Genomic DNA, 17,407 nt, shown 5'->3' on the forward strand with positions numbered 1-17,407 from the left:
GGTGTAATACAAAAAAAATTAAAAATGCAGTGACGCAATCAGCATTTACCTACAAGTACAATCTTTTCCTGAGCTTAAGTAAAAGTGCATCGTTCCCTAAAACCAAACACAGGCAGAGCTCGGGATAGAAATCCTAGAAAAAGCCTGTCAAACAGGCCTGAACTTTCTACTCCCTCTGTGTTACTTTTCCTCTATGTTATGCATGAATGCTTGGATTCATCAGCCTCTTCTTTTCTCAAGTGGTGAGTCACATACACCTGATTATGGCACAGAGTGTCCTGAGAAAACAAGGCCACTAAAGCAACAAATGCACTGCAAACACAGTGACCTCAAAAAAATCACTGGCGTCACTTGCGGTTTCTCGGTCACTACCTTGTCTCTCATACTCGCTCTAATTTAATCGCTCAGTCTCTTTCTGCAGTCTGAAACGGGACCTGAAGTGACCAGCACACGTTCCCACTGGGGGGTTCAGACTGATTCATGTGGGAGCTGCTGCAGAGCTTCGCACTTCTTGTCTTAATATGTCCAGGCAGATGAAAGGGGGAGCAAAGCAAACCGATGGCACAGACCAGTGCTGCATTTTCATTCCTTTGAAATGGGAGTGTGATGCCAGGATCCACCAGGGGGTCTTACAAAGCCAAGGCAATAATAAAGAGGAGAGGAGGGTTACGGGGAAGGGAGGAGGTGTAGTTGCAGATTGGTGAGAGAGAAGGGAAAATAAGGAAAACGAGACAGATGGAAGGGAGATGGTGTGAAAAAAGAGGAAGGGGAAAAAAAGCAGATCAGAGCTGCAGATGACGGCAAATGAAGTAATGTGCAACAACAGTCTGTAATGTGAAAATCCTTTAAAAGACTGGCTTTATTTTATAGCCTTTAAAAAGAGCATGAAATCTTTTGAAATAAGTGGGGGAAACAGTTTCTCTCGGTCCACACCGCACATAAATACATATGAATGAAACACCTGCGATCTGAAAATTCAAACACAGCTGGACTCAGTAAATTATCCCATTTTGTTGTTGGGTTGTTGAACACACTTATTTTGATCAACTTCAGAAGAAAACTAGAGAACAGAGTCTGACAGAGAATTCCAAATATTTGTAAGACTTTAATCGCCTGTCAAACATTTGAAGCACACCTCCCCCCGATGACACACAGGCATTATATAGCATTCTGCATTTCTGATGTAATATTATTTTTGGAACGGCCGCCGACAATTCACGCAGGGCACAAAAACAATCAGGGGCATATTTCACTAAAAAATGTTTTGCAGAGAAGATGTTCAGAAAGTAAATACGCATGTTTTATTTATTTATTCAATTGTATTTTGCTTACGCTTGAACTAAGATGTGCTTTTGACATCGTATTAGTCATACAGACGCGTGCTTTAGCCTCTGTTTAAATTTTTTAGCAGTGTATTTTCACACCGTAAAAAAAAGTCAGCTCTGAAAATCACAGATTTTTTATGACTCGGTTTCTTTTCTTAGTACAGTTGGAGAATGTAAAGCAACAGAACATATTATTCTACTGTGAATGAAAGAAATTCATCTAAATAATGACAGTAATCTTTTAGCTCACTTATTTTCAAATTTTCTCATATAACTCACATTTATTGTTCTTAAATTATGTTTAATTCAAACAATTTGTATTGCACAACTGGATCAATTCAGATCAATTCATTTCTACATACAGCCACACAATCTCTCCCCGACGTTGCCACAGATCTTTTTGACAAAAAGCCGACGTAGTTAAAATAGTTTCACAAATTTCGTTTTTCTGCTTAATTTAGGCAAAGCAAGTTTATTTATATAGCACAATTCAACAACAAGGTGATTCAAAGTGCTTTACAGAGACATTAAAAAACAAAAACAAATAAAAAGCATGATTTAAAATTGATTAAAAAAAACAGTAGATAAAATCAGAACAGTAGATAAAATCAGTAGTTAAAATGTAAGTTTTGAAATTTAAGCTTAAACATGTGGATTAGGTGTTTTATTCAAATACAGTTGAGAATAGGTGAGTCTTCAACCTGGATTTAAATAAACTGAGTGTTTCAGCTGATCTGAGGCTTTCTGGGAGTTCAAGTTAGGAAAAAAAGTTTAGCTCAATGCTGAAAGCACTGTTTTTGGTTTCAAAGAGGCCCATTAGGAGCAAAAGAATACATGACAATGAAGCGCTTACTTAATAAATTCAGAAACATTTGAAAAAAATAACAAAAAAACTCAAAATCTTCAATAAAGTCCTTATAGCAGGGTCCAGAGTGCAAAAACGCCATGCCTCTGGGGCATAAAATAGCGGTATGTGTCTGGACGTGCACAAAAGAGACAAACAGAGCCCTTTGTGGTTTTATGTAGCTTTCCTAGTTACATTTAACCAGTGATGGGAATAACGACGTTACAAGTAACGGTGTTACTTTTTCCAGTAACGAGTAATCTGACTAATTACTATTTCTATCTTTACAACGACGTTACTAACAGGAAATTGCGGTCGCGTTACTATTTTTTAACAAACAGACGGTTGAAGCTGTGTTCAGCTTACTGCACGTAAGTAATCTGGGCGCTACAGCTTTAAGCAGCTGCGCGCGCTCCCGCGGACGGTAATCACTTTCTGGCAGACGATCACTTTTTGGCACAACACCTGTAGCTAAGGGGGCAAAACAATGGCATGAGTTTGACTGAGGAAGAATAAAGTAGTCGTGGTAAGCCAATCACATGGCCACTTCAAGATGACAAAGCAACAAGGTGATATATACCAGTTTTTAAATTGTGCTGATAGGCCACGTAAAACCAGAGTTATGATAAACAATATATACATGTGTTTTTTCCTCAATAGTTTTGTTATTGTCTAAGGACAGCGCTAGCAAGCACTCTCTGCTTGTGACCAAAAGCCCCCCCCCCCTCCCAAAAAACAGCCCTTTCGTGTTGGTGGAAAAATGCACCATGTCGACCAATCAAAAAATTATATAGTAACATGACATGTGGTTGTTTAGGAAGAGGGGAAGTTTTAGGAGTGACTGCGAGAGAGAGAGACAGAAAGAGCAGAAAAAGAGAGAGAGCGAGTTTTGAGATGTGAGAGATTTGTGACTTTTAGTGTGTTTGGAGCGTGTAGTTAATGTGTTGTCTTGTGTAGTTAGTGTGTAGTGTTGTGGATAGTTTTGTGTTGTGTGTCAGAACAATGAGGCCACTGCTGTCTCCAGGTAGAAACCTGCTGCTGTCAGACCTGCAGGTATCAGGCTGTGATGTTCTCCTTTATTGTGGACAGAAATTGTTTAGGGTTTTTTTGGAGTGGCACAAATAATTTGTGTGGCATCTTATTGAATGCAGAACAGCTGATGGTTATGTAAATAGTTTGAAGTGGTTATTTTAAAAAGGGTCAAAGGTAAATGGCTGCAAATAACTTTGTTGTTTGCAAAACTTGTGCATAGGATTTTAAAATTGACAATTTATATTTGCATTTAAAGTTATGAAATATGATTAAATAAACATGTTTGTGGTTGTTACAGTAAAAAATATAACGTTTTCTACTCTGATTTTATGTTTTTTGTCTGATTTTAGATCAATTATGCTAATACAGTATGTAAAAATGAAAACATAACTGTAATTTCAGACACGTGAGGTTGTGCTGAAAAGAATGATACCAAACAAGTCAAAGTAAATAGTTTTTAAAGGTGAAATCCATCCATCCATCCTCATCCGCTTTATCCGAGGCCGGGTCGCGGGGGCAGCAGCCTAAGCAAAGAGGCCCAGACCTCCCTCTCCCCAGCCACCTCCTCCAGCTTATCCGGGGGAACACCAAGGCGTTCCCAGGCCAGCCGAGAGATATAATCTCTCCAACGTGTCCTGGGTCTGCCCTGGGGCCTCCTCCCGGTGGAACATGCGTGGAACACCTCACCCAGGAGGCGCCCAGGGGGCATCCTTGTCAGATGCCTGAACCACCTCTGGTGGCTGTAGCTCAGGTGGCAGAGCAGGTCAGCCACTAATCAGAAGGTCGGTGGTTTGATCCCAGGCTGCATCCTGGCTGCATGCCAAATATCCTTGGGCAAGATACTAACCCCATGTTTGCCTACTGGTGGTTGTCAGAGGGCCCGGTGGCGCCAGTGTCTGGCAGCCTCGCCTCTGTCAGTGCGCCCCAGGGCAGCTGTGGCTACAATGTAGCTTGCTATCGCCAGTGTGTGTGAATGGGTGAATGACTGAATGTAGTGTAAAGCGCTTTGGGGTCCTATGGACTAGAAAAGCGCTATACAGATGCAGGCCATTTACCATTTTACCTCAGCTGGCTCCTTTCGATGTGGAGCAGCAGCGGCTCTACTCTGAGCCCCTCCCGGATGGCCGAACTTCTCACCCTATCTCTAAGGGAGAGGCCAGCCACCCTTCGGAGGAAGCTCATTTCTGCCGCTTGTATCCGCGATCTCGTTCTTTCGGTCACTACCCACAGCTCGTGGCCATAGGTGAGGGTAGGGACGTAGATCGACTGGTAAATTGAGAGCTTCGCTTTTACACTCAGCTCCCTCTTCACCACAACGGACCGGTGCAGCGTCCGCATCACTGCAGCTGCAACCCCAATCCGTCTGTCGATCTCCAGCTCCCTTCTCCCATCACTCGCGAACAAGACCCCGAGATACTTGAACTCCTCCACTTGGGGCAGGAACTCATCCCTGACCCGGAGTGGGCACTCCACCCTTTTCCGGCTGAGAACCATGGCCTCAGATTTGGAGGTGCTGATCCTCATTCCCGCTGCTTCACACTCGGCTGCGAACCGTTCCAGTGCGAGCTGGAGGCCCTTAAAGGTGAAATGTGGAGGGAAAATCAAAAGTAGCTAAAAATGGCCAATTATACTCTGGACCCCAGAGGGTTAAACTTTTTTTTTAAAGTAACGCAATAGTTACTTTTAAAGTAATTAATTACTTTTAGAATCTTGTAACTCAGTTACTAACTCAGTTACTTTTTTGAAGAAGTAACTAGTAACTGTAATTAATTACTTTTTCAAAGTAACTTGCCCAACACTGCATTTAACTGACTAAAATTAACTTGTTTCACACTGAGGGAGAAATCTGTGAAATAATAGTTATAATAGTGATTTAAACATGACTACCTTTAAAAGAGGGAGGAATTGTTGGTGCAGGGATTTCATGCATACGAAGAGATTAGTGAGTTTGTGGCTTGAGCTATAAAATCAAAAGTTGAACGTCTCCTAAAGTCTACAGAAAACTGATCCTGATTTGATGGAGATGAGTGAGAAAATGAAAGACTTATATTTCAGATTCAACTGGATCATTAAATGACAGAATTTTAACTACTAAAAATAATGTAGGAAAAGCAATTTGACTGTTTTTCACAAAACAGGATAATGTTGAGTAAACAATTTGAAACTGTTTAAATTACCTGGGGGGGGGGGGGGGGGGGGATAATTAAGTAAATAGGTAAAACCTCCATGAGCAATCACGTTTCACAGGTCATCCCAGTTAATGTCTGCGCCTCAGTTTGTTAACCTAGTCTGCCCTCAGCTTGCCTGAAAATCAGTGTTTTGCTTCACCTTCCTGTCCAGCATCATAAATGCTGCCAGTTGATGTTTGTCCCACTGCTTTAGCGGTATCCCGCAGAGACAACTCAGGGCAGAAAACACATCCTGTTAAACACTGTTGAGTGCACAATGACCTTATGAGGACAGCAGTGCTTTAATTCTCCAGGGATTTGGTTTTTGGTAAACACATAAACCTCGCATTAACCTTTTCCACTCTTCAAAAGCAGCTAATTCTGGCTTATTTAAAACTGAAAGGACACATCGTTTGTGGATGGAAAACCAGGATTCAACATTCTTTCCCAAACTGTGAAAACTGAGTCACACTAAATGCTTTGTACTGCACCAAAATGTCGTACATGGCTGATTTTCAAAAAAAGAAACATCTGATCCCATTTCATCAAAAATAACAATTCATAAATGGACCAACATCACACAAGAGAACATAAAGAAAATTGTTTACAGCAGCTGTGAGTGCGCCTCAGGGGGCGAGAGACATCGAGACAGAGAAAGACAGACAGAGAGAGAGAGCGGGAGTGTATGTCAGAGGTTTTCTCACTCACCCTGTCTTGCCACCATCTGTCCTGAGGACTGGCATCAGTGTTACAGTGCACAGAAGGGAACTCACTAATAAGCTCAAACAGCAGTGAAAGAAGCCACATGAGGACATCGTGCGACATGCACACCATCATCATTACTTGGAGAGTGCAAATAAGGCCAGGGAACACTAAAGACTCTAGCCTGTGTGGAGACCTGCCAGAAACCCCTCAGACTACAGATAAAATATCTGTGAGAAACAAGCAAAGTTGCTCTCAAGGTTTTTTGTAAATAGCTTTGAAAGTATATTAACACACAGTAAAAGGATTTTGCTACAAATGAAAAGTAAATTGTAATAAAACCTTTGTTAAGTAGGTCAATCAGAAGCACTTTTTTCACCCCTCCCCCCAAGAAATATTAAAGAAGATACACATACATTTAGGCTTACTTTTTAAATGTTGTGCTGAAAGCGGACTGTTACGAGGATATGAAAATAAGTGTAGACTTGTGATGCTGCAACACAGACGGGCAGAGGTAGTGACGTAAACTGGCCAAATCTAGGCCAAGTATAGACTCATTCAACTGCAGCCGCAACTGCAGAACTACGCGAGCTGCACATGAAAAGAAAATGAAATTGGCTTTAAAATTGCAGGACTGCACCATTCAGACGTGCATCATCTATTGGTGGAGAAAGCGAAAGTTCCTGCACTTCTGGCACTTGTGCCACCTGCAGGCAGTGCGCGTTACAGTGTGTTCAGACAAGCACGGAGCGCGTTTTCACCTTGTTTCAGTCGAGAAGATTTGCATGCTGAACGCGCCATGCAGTCTGGCCATTTTTGCCCTGAGCAGTAAATGTACGAAATGTAAATGACTGTATGTCTAGAGTGTGTTCAGCACAGGCTCCGACACTGCTGTTCTTTCTGCTGTTTTGCTTCTTTATTCTTTCATCTCTGGAGCTTTAACCGCCCCGCAGTGAGCAAAAAGCTGAAAAATAGTTCCAAATATTGTCTTAGCCTCAGCTCGCACCACTCAGAGCAACTATGCATCAGTAAGTTCTCACCTTTTCATTGACTTTCCACTGCATTTAAATTTACGACGTCAACACAGCAGCCCTAACGGCTCCTTCTTTTGTGCCGCTTCTTATATATTTTTGTCTTTTTTTCCTACTCGCAGTTTAAATCCACAAGTGCAATTTCATTTGCTCAAACTAGCTGCGTCCTAATGGAGTTATTAAATCGTTTACCTGATGAAATGTTGTCCTCTATCCACAGACAATGCCCACAGCAGCTCAGATGTCAGCACTTCTCTTGAGATCTGGCGTGGAAATGCGTTGTTTTGTTTAACGCCAGACAAAGAGAGACAGAAACTAATATCAGCTAAACCATCTAAACTTCAACAGGTTGTATTTTTGAAACACTAGCACAGACCCTAAAGGTATACTGCAGAGACATCACAATGCCATCAAAGTTAAAGACTGTATAGAGTGACAGTATCGGTGACACCTTGACAGTCTCACAGAAGACGAGGATTTCAAAAACATCAAGCATTTCTTATTCTTTCAGAAAAGGTAAAAGTAGGTTTAGAAAAAAGAAAGAAAGAAAGAAAGTAAATTGTTAAAACGCTGTTTCTTCAAAGACTTCTTTTCTGGCGTGCTTAAACTGAAGGACTACTTGAATCGTCTCGTGAGCGATGTGACCAGCAAGATGAAACAGATTATTATAACACGTTGGTTCACTCCTCATTGGCTCGCCAGTTGCTGAGATACAAACAGCCCATGGGACAAGCAACAGCAGTTCATTCAAGTTGAGCGTGAACACTAGTTCTCTTTGATTTAGACGGGGTCAGGGAAGGTGAAGCAGAGGATGGGGAAGAGGTAGATTTTTTATCCTCTATTCAATTCAGTGCAATGAGAGAGAGATATCAGTGACTTGAAAGAGAAGGAGCAAGCATTGAAACTTATCATAAATCTGTTTTGTGGGTTAGTCTTTATGATATTTCATCAGTTGTGGTTTCTGGAGTTTCGCCAACTCAACAAGTAAGCAGCAGAAAAGGGCTGTTTTCCCAGATCTGCATTGTCCTCAGATGAACCTGGAGCCACTGCCAAGAATCCAGCAAAGTTTATAGGAGGTAAAAGTAAGTAGGTTAGAATACATCTCTGGTTTTCAGCAGCAAGAACAAAAGAGTAATTCCTCAAAGCAAATTTAGGCACAGTAGGTGAGCCTTTTTTCCACCAGCACACTTCTGTTTTCGCGCTGTGAGAAAGTAAAGAAGGTTTAGATAATAGAGTGTTAATACAGTTTCAGCGTGGGGAGGAAGCAAAGGGGGAAGGAGTAGGAAGGTTGGCGGAGGGAGAAAACGGCTCCGAAGTGAAAGAGCTGGAGGATTAAACGACGGCAGATATGTTAAAATGTCTCCCAAAAAAGAGAACGGCAGATTGAGGAATGGTGAGTCAGCTGCTGAATTCATTACAGTCATGTTTCTGCTTCCCAGTCTAAATGAGACGCCCAATAAAGAAGCAGCCTGTCATCACACGCATCTCTTGTAGCAGTGAAACATACCAGGCACATTATAAGCAAACGTCCCATTTATTCTCTTTAAGTCAAACATCAGGTCTGTGCAATATGAAGTCTGATCAGATGCCACTGTCCACGCATATTTGAACACTTTTAAACACATCTAACAGGATTTAATTTGTAGGTACAACACGCTATCGATAATGTTACGATTACATTAACAACGCCGATGTTTCCTGTTATTAATTTTTTGAAATGTCTGCCTTTGTTCAGGTCATTGAATTGGTTGTTTTTGCTCAGCCTATAATCAAACAAATTAAGATGCCAAAAATTTATCAGGTTATACTTGAGCTTAAGAAACATTCAGTTTTAGGTGTTAGATCAAGTGGTGTTTAATATTTAAGGAAAAAGCATGATGCAGAAAATATGTAGATACAGTAACACATACTAGTATTTCGTGAGTTTAAAATTTCCAAAGAAACAAAGTCAGATAGAAAAAGGAAAAAGGCCAAAATAAGACAGTATACCAAATGAAATAAAATTAGTCTAATACTACAGCCTGACAATAAATCCTGTATTCATAAAGGTTAAAATGTTTGATGTTAAAATATATTAAGATGGTATTTATTGTATCTTCAACATTAAAACAGCCTGTCGAATATCGTGTGGTTCCCACACATGTCTCAGAAACAACTCGGACCCATTTACGCATCAGAATGAATCCTCTGCAGGGACTCTTGCGGCATTTGGCACTGAGACATTGGCAGTGAAGCTTTTGAATTCGCAGACTGTCGAAAGGCTTCTCTGGGGTTTAGGCTCTTCTAGTGCATCCTGCAGGTGCTCAATTGATAATAATAATAAGATTTTGTGACCTGATGTGGGGTCAGGTCATGCTTCTTGCTTTTTTGTTGATTACCTCAAACCACTCTTGGGAAGTTTTAGTATTGCGGTGGGACATGTTGCTCTGCTGCTGGTGGTCCCTGCTGTCAGGGGCTGCCATTGCCTTGGGGGTGCGCATTTGATTCGCAACAATATTTAGGTGGGTGGTACCAGTAAATAACGTCCACACGGATCCCAGGATCCAAAAATTCCCAGCTGAGTATAGTATTTACGAGATACAACATGATGATCAATGTTATTTACTTCTGCTGTCGGTGGTTTTAATTTTGTGGCTGATTGGTGTAAATAGCATCATGAAACCTCACCATCAACACCTGCCTGAAACAGTTTGAACAAAGCTAAACATTGTAATTGTCATGATAAAGTGATGACTGACTGTGGAGTCAAAACACAGATACACAATCTTAGCAAAATGGTTTGAGGATTTCTGAAAAACCCATATGTGTCTCTGTCGGATTACATAATAACTGATATATGATCTTGAGAAAAATCCTTTTGTTAAGCTGATGAACCGCACACACACACAAAAATTGGACAGCGATATCAACTTACAGTTTCTCTTCCCTCCATCTGCTGTCTGACTCATCAGAATGACTGTGACCCACAGACAAATGACATCTTTACTTGTGTGGTTTACAGACGTCTTGCAGTCATACATGACATGGATTTACCGTAACAGGAGATTAGGGCTTAACCGATATACCATGTGATCTCTAGACCAGGAATGCTTTTGTTAAATAAGCACACCAGACCGGTAAATGGCATTTTAGTCTATAATGGCTAATATGTATGACCAGATGTTAAATCCCTGTGGAGCACAAAAAGATTTTAAACAGAACACCCTTCAAAAAGCACGGTCGGTTACTGAGTCATTAACATTGATCCCACAGATTAATGGACATGGATCTGATGAGGATATATGTACTTCCTATGTCTAATCATCTCATGTGTAATAATATCTGCTCTGCATCAGAGGGGTGAGAATCTCTGGCTTAAAATGATGTCATTCAGTTGCTTTTATTAAGGTGTAAGTTGGGTTAAAATCATTTTTCTTTGTCTGTCATTCTATAAAAAATCCCATGTGATTAGCAGCATACATACAAGAAGAAATGAAAGTTACTGCTTTCCTTCCGGAGTTGCTTAATTTGTACATTTGTTTTAGCGTTGATGCAACAAATGAAGCATTACTTCCCGTGAGAAGATATTTTTATTTTATTCCCAGTTGTCACATAACACATGCAAAATATTGCTACACCTTCACCTGGGATGCTTCAAATTACAGAGGAAATAAAACATGCACATGTCTTCTTCTTCGCGTGGTGATTCTGTTCCTACTCATACCTTATGAAATTTTAAATAAGAATTTGAAAACACATTAAACACATACATGGTACAAAACATATAGCAACTACTGTAAAGAAACTTCAGTTTTTTATTGCCAGAATGTGAAAGAAGTTTGTACAAACTTATGAACTGATTATATTATTTGACAATGTTATGCTGCAGTGTTTCCTGATAATCAAACTAGACAGGCTCTAAAGGAAAATATGACACTTCTAAAACAATCTAACCAACTTGTATTTTCATAACCGTTAACTGTTTGCTTGTGTTTTTGACAGAAGCTACACATCTAGTGTCTGTTAACTGTCCGATGTGTCAGCTCTGCTTTAGCTTAATCCACAGGCTGTTTGGGTTTTTAAAAAAATCCATAACATGCAACATTACTCCGAGAACCTGCCTTTAGTCGTAGTATCATCCTTCCCTCTGGAAACGAGTTGGTGTCTTTTTTATATACGTGTCGCACGTGTGGCTGTTTATTTCGATGGGTGAAATCTCACTGGTGTTTTATTGTCCTTCCCCGGTGAGAATGCCACTTTATTAAAAGTCTTTTAAAAGTTTCCGATACCTCCTTTAACTTGTGTTCTTTATAATTTGTCTTTCAATTTCTAAGGCTTCTTCTAAAGGTTTATTTTTGTGAAAGTCTCTAACAGCTGTGGTGAGAAGGTTTGGAAGGATTTTGGATGTATTGTTGAAGAAATCCCCCAAAGTCTTGTTCCAGTGTTTGCTTTAATGGGGTGTTTATTGATATTCCGGTATACAGCTTAGAGACACAGACAGTGGGTCTGTGCAACATGTTGTAAGGTTGATGAGATCGCGATATCTGGCAGACAGATGACAGCAACAACAGGGTGATGAAATCAAGGAGTCAAAACACTCGAGGAAACTGTCTCCACTGCAGTGTTAAAAACGGGGATAGGTTGCAGGTTAGTAGATGATGTAGAGAAGTAGTCACATTACATTTTTCTGTGATGAAATTCAGTAATCACATTACAGTTACTGAAATTATTTATTTAATTTCCATTAGTCTTTCAACTACTTGCATGATGTGTGGATAACAAAAAGAGGGGCCCTTTCCCTGCATCGTTTTGCTACTGGCAGTGTACTTAATTCCTGTGGCGGGAGAGCATTTGCAGCATTTCACTAGTAAAAATATGAACATGACTTTCAGTTATATTAAAGAAAAGGACAAAAACATGATGGCAACGTGCAAATTACACAAAGGCCAGAGACAAGTCTGCATTGCTGCTAACATGACATCAACTTTTTCCAAGCATCTGCAAAGACAATGTGCTAACACTAAGCTAGCAGCAAAGAACCTGAAGCTGAGTGCATACTGAGTTCATTCAAGCAGCCAAAGGTTGATTTTCAGCAGGTAACAAACACAGCGATCAGCAGGTGAGCTTGTAGCTTTGTAGCCTCAGTTTCTACCTGCAGCTGTTTTTTAAATTTGTTTTGTGCATGTGTGGCAGACTTCAGCTGTTTAGTGCAATGATTTGATAATCAGACAAGACGAGGTGTGAATTCCAACACCATAACTATTCATTATTTGAACCTTTATTGTCATATGAATTGAGTCTGTATAGACAAAAAAAATAGCTAACTGGCACCTAGCTAAACTCTGGGCGGGACAGAAACCCTAAACCAAAGTCTGATGAGCACCTCTTCAGTAAAACAACATCTGTCATTGTTCTTCTTGGGAACAGGCATTGCAAAATCAGTACACTGATTAGAATAAAACCTCTGAAACAAAATAAGGCTGTAAATGTATCTTGCCTGTTCACAATGCTACACGAATGACCAGTGTAGACCTACGGCATTTTATCTTTCAGTCTGTGCATAGATTCAGTAGATAACTCCAGCATGGTCTCCCTATCTTAACATGCTATTGTTGGAAGCACATGAAGAAACTAAACACAGCCTAGCCCTAAAACGACATCAGCTGGTTGTGGAGGCCACAATCTAAGCTGTGTAAAGATTCAATAGAGTACAAATGAAGCTTAAACCATCCTTTCCTCTGTGTGGTTTTCCCCTCTTGATGGTTGCCTACCAGCTTTGCTCAACCATGTGGTCTGACAATACAACAGGATAAATGGAATATCAATGAAATTTAGAGGTGATTGGTATAAAGCATACATGGTGAGAGGGTGTTGCAGGCAAAGCAGTGAATCAGTGAGTTTAATTTTCTGTATCGATGGCATTTAATTTTTTGAGTTCAGTCAGCCATGCCCATCCGATTATCTCAGGCTCAAAAAAAGTGTATTTTCTTTTTCAGAAATGATGTCAGTGTATGTTATCTATTCAACTAAATGACTTTTCCCCCCCTAAATTGTTGTTATCTGATTATGAGTATTAAAAATTGTGATGTAGTTTAGATAGTCTGAAGTCTACTTTGAACTAGGCCATTATTGGCTGTCTGCGTTTAACAGTGTGCACATGGCCTGCCTAATCTTGTTTTGTGGTACAGTCCGCCCGACAATGCCGCACAGTCTTTTTACATGTGGCAGATATTTTTGTTTTTTGTATCAGACAACTGGCACAAAAACAGTGGAGACCTCAGTCCTTACACCAGGAAAGAAAAAAATCAAAACAAAAACCAACAAGAAGAAATCAAAACAAACCAAAGGTGTTCCACATTTTTGGAGACGTCTGAGTGAGGCGAGGAGCACTGGCACCCTTTTACTCAACAAACAGATGTGTCCACTTGTGTTGTGATGGAGGACAAAAGAAAAGGATTTGGGACGCATGAAAAACAATTTTGGCTGAGAGTGATTTGAAATGTAAGACCTCACAATTCACAGCAGGAATGTGTTACTAGTTTGACTTTGTTTTTCTTCTGAGTTTAAGTTAAGAATTATGAGAAATAAAAGCTTTTTTTTTCTTTTTAAAAAAAGTGTTTGTTTGTTTTGTTTTTTAAAAATTGTCTTTTTTGTTTTCCAGAGTCAGCCTTTTAAGCTCAGATTTTTTATGATAAAAATTTCCTCAAATGTAACTGCTCCCCCCCCCCCCCAATGTCACATTAATGATTTTGCATATCCTTATATTTCTCCCACAGTTGTACCTAAGACTTGCTTTTAACATCTCTTTTGATATTCTGATGATTAAAAACAAAAACAAATTATATATGAGAGACTGCCCATAACGCAGCGCTTTGGTGCACCCTATCCAGCACCGTTGGCTTTTGGCTGTGACTACAAGCTGCGGAATTGACAGAAGGTAATCCCCGCCATGTGAGGCCTCGACCCCGGTTTGGAGGCGGGGTGTGATTCATTCAAATCTGCCAGTGCTATAAAAAGAGGGGAAGTTGCAAGTAACCCAACTTCAACCCACAAGATCGTGGCATAACGCTAGACAAATCGGGTTGTTATTAGAGGTGATAATGAATACTCTTAAAACTATTAAAAATGCAATAGTTTGTTTAGTCCTGTTGCCTCGTTTTTTGGTGGCAGCTGTCATGTTTTGGCTGCTTGACTTTTTATGCATAAGAAAAAGAGTGTTCTTCAGGATGAAGGAGCAGGAGGGCGATGCCATTGATCCTCCTCTGTGCATATCGGACTCCAATCGGCTCTTCAGCCTTGAGTCCCTTAAGGCAGTCTGGCACGGACACAAACTGGACTTCCTGAAAGCAGCGCATCTTGGACAGGTAGCGCCCAACACCGAAGTTGTCCAGCTGGAGGATCAGCGGCGCAGCCGTATCCTCGACTACGCACAGGACAAGAGACCGCTTATCCTCAATTTTGGCAGCTGCACCTGACCACCGTTCATGGCACGTCTGAAGGCTTTCCAGGAGGTTGTGAGGGAGAATGCAGACATAGCAGACTCTTTAGTTGTATACATCGAGGAAGCACACCCCTCCGACGGCTGGATGAGCACCGACGCGCCATATCAGATCCCCAAACACCGGTGTCTGGAGGACAGGCTGAACGCTGCGCAGCTGATGCATCTGGAAGTGCCCGGCAGCCTGGTCGTGGTTGACAGCATGGAAAACTCCTCCAACGCTGCATACGGAGCTTATTTTGACAGACTTTATATCCTGCAGGAGGGAAAGATAGTTTACCAGGGTGGTAGAGGACCTGAGGGGTATCGGATCTCAGAGCTCAGAGACTGGCTGAATCGATATAGAGACGGGCTGGACAGATCCAATAACCAAGTTATACACGTGTAGATTAATTTTCACACTTTTAGAGCTGCTACTTAAAAATAAAACAACATATGCTGCATTTTTTCAGTATTGTAACTACCCTTAGATAGATTTTCATTAATGGTGTATTTATTTTTTCATAAGGGACTGAATTAAAGAAAGGTGCTGTATAGGGTGTCCTCCTTCCTTTAATACTGGACATCTATACATCCTCTTAGGACCCACCTACAAAAGGTTAGTTTGTTTGGACTTTGGTGCCGAACACATGCACTTTGTATATGTCTGTATACGTTCTTTTTTCTCCTCGTGGAAATGCGCCTCTATGATTTTTTTCCCCCACTCGGGACTTAGAGATGTGCGCATCACTTTGCTCACCAGTATTGTTATGAAGTTCGGTTTTTAAATGGGATAAATCCAGAGAACCGATATTGATGTTTTCCATACTAGTGAGAAGAGTGAAGATGGTTCTCTCTGCCTTGCGTGGCGCAAAAAGACTTTGTAAATGTTCCGTTTTATGGATGGCATTTTATTGTATCCAATAAATTCTTTGGTTTACTCCTTCTTTTGGCCTTTTTTGTTTATTTGTTTGTTGTAAGCACAATACTTAAAGTGGACAAGTTAAATTATTGGTGCCTGCATGCAAGCCAGGGTTATGGCATGCGCGCGCGCGCGTGTGTGTCTTTATATTTTGTTTTTACAATGAAGCATGCTGTGTACAGATTTAACTGCCATTCGGTCTCGTAGAAGTGAAAGACGATTGCTCATCTGAAAGATGTTTTAGATTAAATCTTTCTCAAGAGCATAACGGTAATTTTGTTTAAATTGAATCAATTTCAATATTTTTTCTCTAAAATCAGCCATTTGCTGCAAGCAAGTTTTCTCTTTGCAAAAATGGTGAAATATTGCATTTGTAATTAGTGGTCAACCACTTAAACTATACAGTTGGTTATGGTGGGATGGCTCTAGGAAAAAAAGAGAGAGAGAGAAAAAATCCATTGTTCTCCACACCCCCACCTTCCTAAACCTTTGACCTCTTACAATTAAATGAGGATCATCAGAGTTTATCCTATTATGCTAAGTGATACTTCCACCTGCAAGGGTCTAAATACACTATGTTTTCAGGGTTAGCAAACCAATCCCACATCAGAACAGAGTCCTTCAAAACGTCAGACGTCTGCAGCTAATACTGAATATCAATGCCGTGGCATCACCCGGTCTAAAAACATGCATAATGATTTGTAATGATCTAATGTGATTTAATTCAGCCATGCAGCGTAAAAAGTATAAAGCTGAAGAAAGAGCTCTTCTGATGCTTCAGACACAGGTCACAACGCAATGAAGACACAACAGTGGGCAATGGCTTGGACACAGATGACTCAGGAAACCATATAATAACTGTGACACAGCCCTTACATGGAGCAACATCTTGTCAGATGATTTGGTTCCCTGTGTCGTTATTATTCATAGTCAGCTTTGGGATACAGAGTCCTTACCTCCAGCAAGGAGTCACAACCAGGGGCACAAATCACTGTAGACACAACACAACAAGCTTTTAGAAATGTAAATGTATTGACGACACAAGGATGCTCTTTGTTGTCAAAGTGGGTTTTTTTTTTCCTTTGTCAGAAAACGGTTCTTATGAATCACTGCTTTGAAATGAATCAGAGTTTGCTCTAAATATCACTTGGTCTGTGAGATAAGTGGGTGGAGTTGATGGAAATGAAAGGAGGCTTTTGTTATGGTTCAGGAAAACTACATCGCTCTGATTTCTCTTTTATCCAACAAATTATCATTAAATTTGAATAAATCTAAACTTATGTTATTTGGAAATAGTAGTTTAAATACAAATGCAAAGATTCAAATAAATGGTGTTGATATTGAAAGAGTCAGTGAAAATAAATTTCTGGGGGTAATAATAGATGAAAAACTTAACTGGAGAGCTCACGTAAGATATATTCATTCCAAAGTATCACGAAGCATTGCAGTACTAAACAAGGCAAAACAGGTATTCGACAGAACATCACTTCATATTCTCTACTGTTCACTGGTTTCACCATACTTAAGCTATTGTGCAGAGGTCTGGGGCAATAACTATAAAACCACATTACATTCACTTTTTACTCTTCAAAAGAAAGCAATTCGAATCATCCACAATGCAGGTTATAGGGAACATACAAACTCACTATTTTTACAGTCTGAAATATTGAAAATTGACGATATAGTGAAATTCCAAACAGCACAAATTCTATTCAAAGCAAAAAACAAAGAACTGCCAGTTAATATTCAGAGTATGTTTTTTTTGAAAGAAGGAAGTTATAATTTAAGGGGTTTTTGTAACTTCAAAACAATGAAGGTACGTACTACAAGAAAAGGCTTTTGTGTTTCTGTTCAAGGAGTGAAACTATGGAACAAACTGAATATGGAATTAAAGCAATGTCCAAACATAAAACTGTTCAAAAAGAGT

At 40.2% G+C, this 17,407-nt stretch overlaps 1 protein-coding gene across 1 annotated transcript; it reads left to right on the forward strand.

Moving 5' to 3' along the window:
- Positions 1-14,074: 14,074 nt before the first annotated feature.
- dio3a (iodothyronine deiodinase 3a) lies at positions 14,075-15,505 on the forward strand. Its single transcript, XM_082515105.1, has one exon. It carries the CDS (start codon positions 14,182-14,184, stop codon positions 14,965-14,967), a length of 786 nt encoding a protein of 261 aa, XP_082371231.1. The 5' UTR covers positions 14,075-14,181; the 3' UTR covers positions 14,968-15,505.
- The last annotated feature ends 1,902 nt before the right edge of the window (positions 15,506-17,407 follow it).

This window comes from Aulonocara stuartgranti, assembly GCF_965226115.1.
Source record: "Aulonocara stuartgranti genome assembly, chromosome: 19".
In the NCBI taxonomy this organism is placed as follows: Eukaryota; Metazoa; Chordata; class Actinopteri; order Cichliformes; family Cichlidae; genus Aulonocara; species Aulonocara stuartgranti.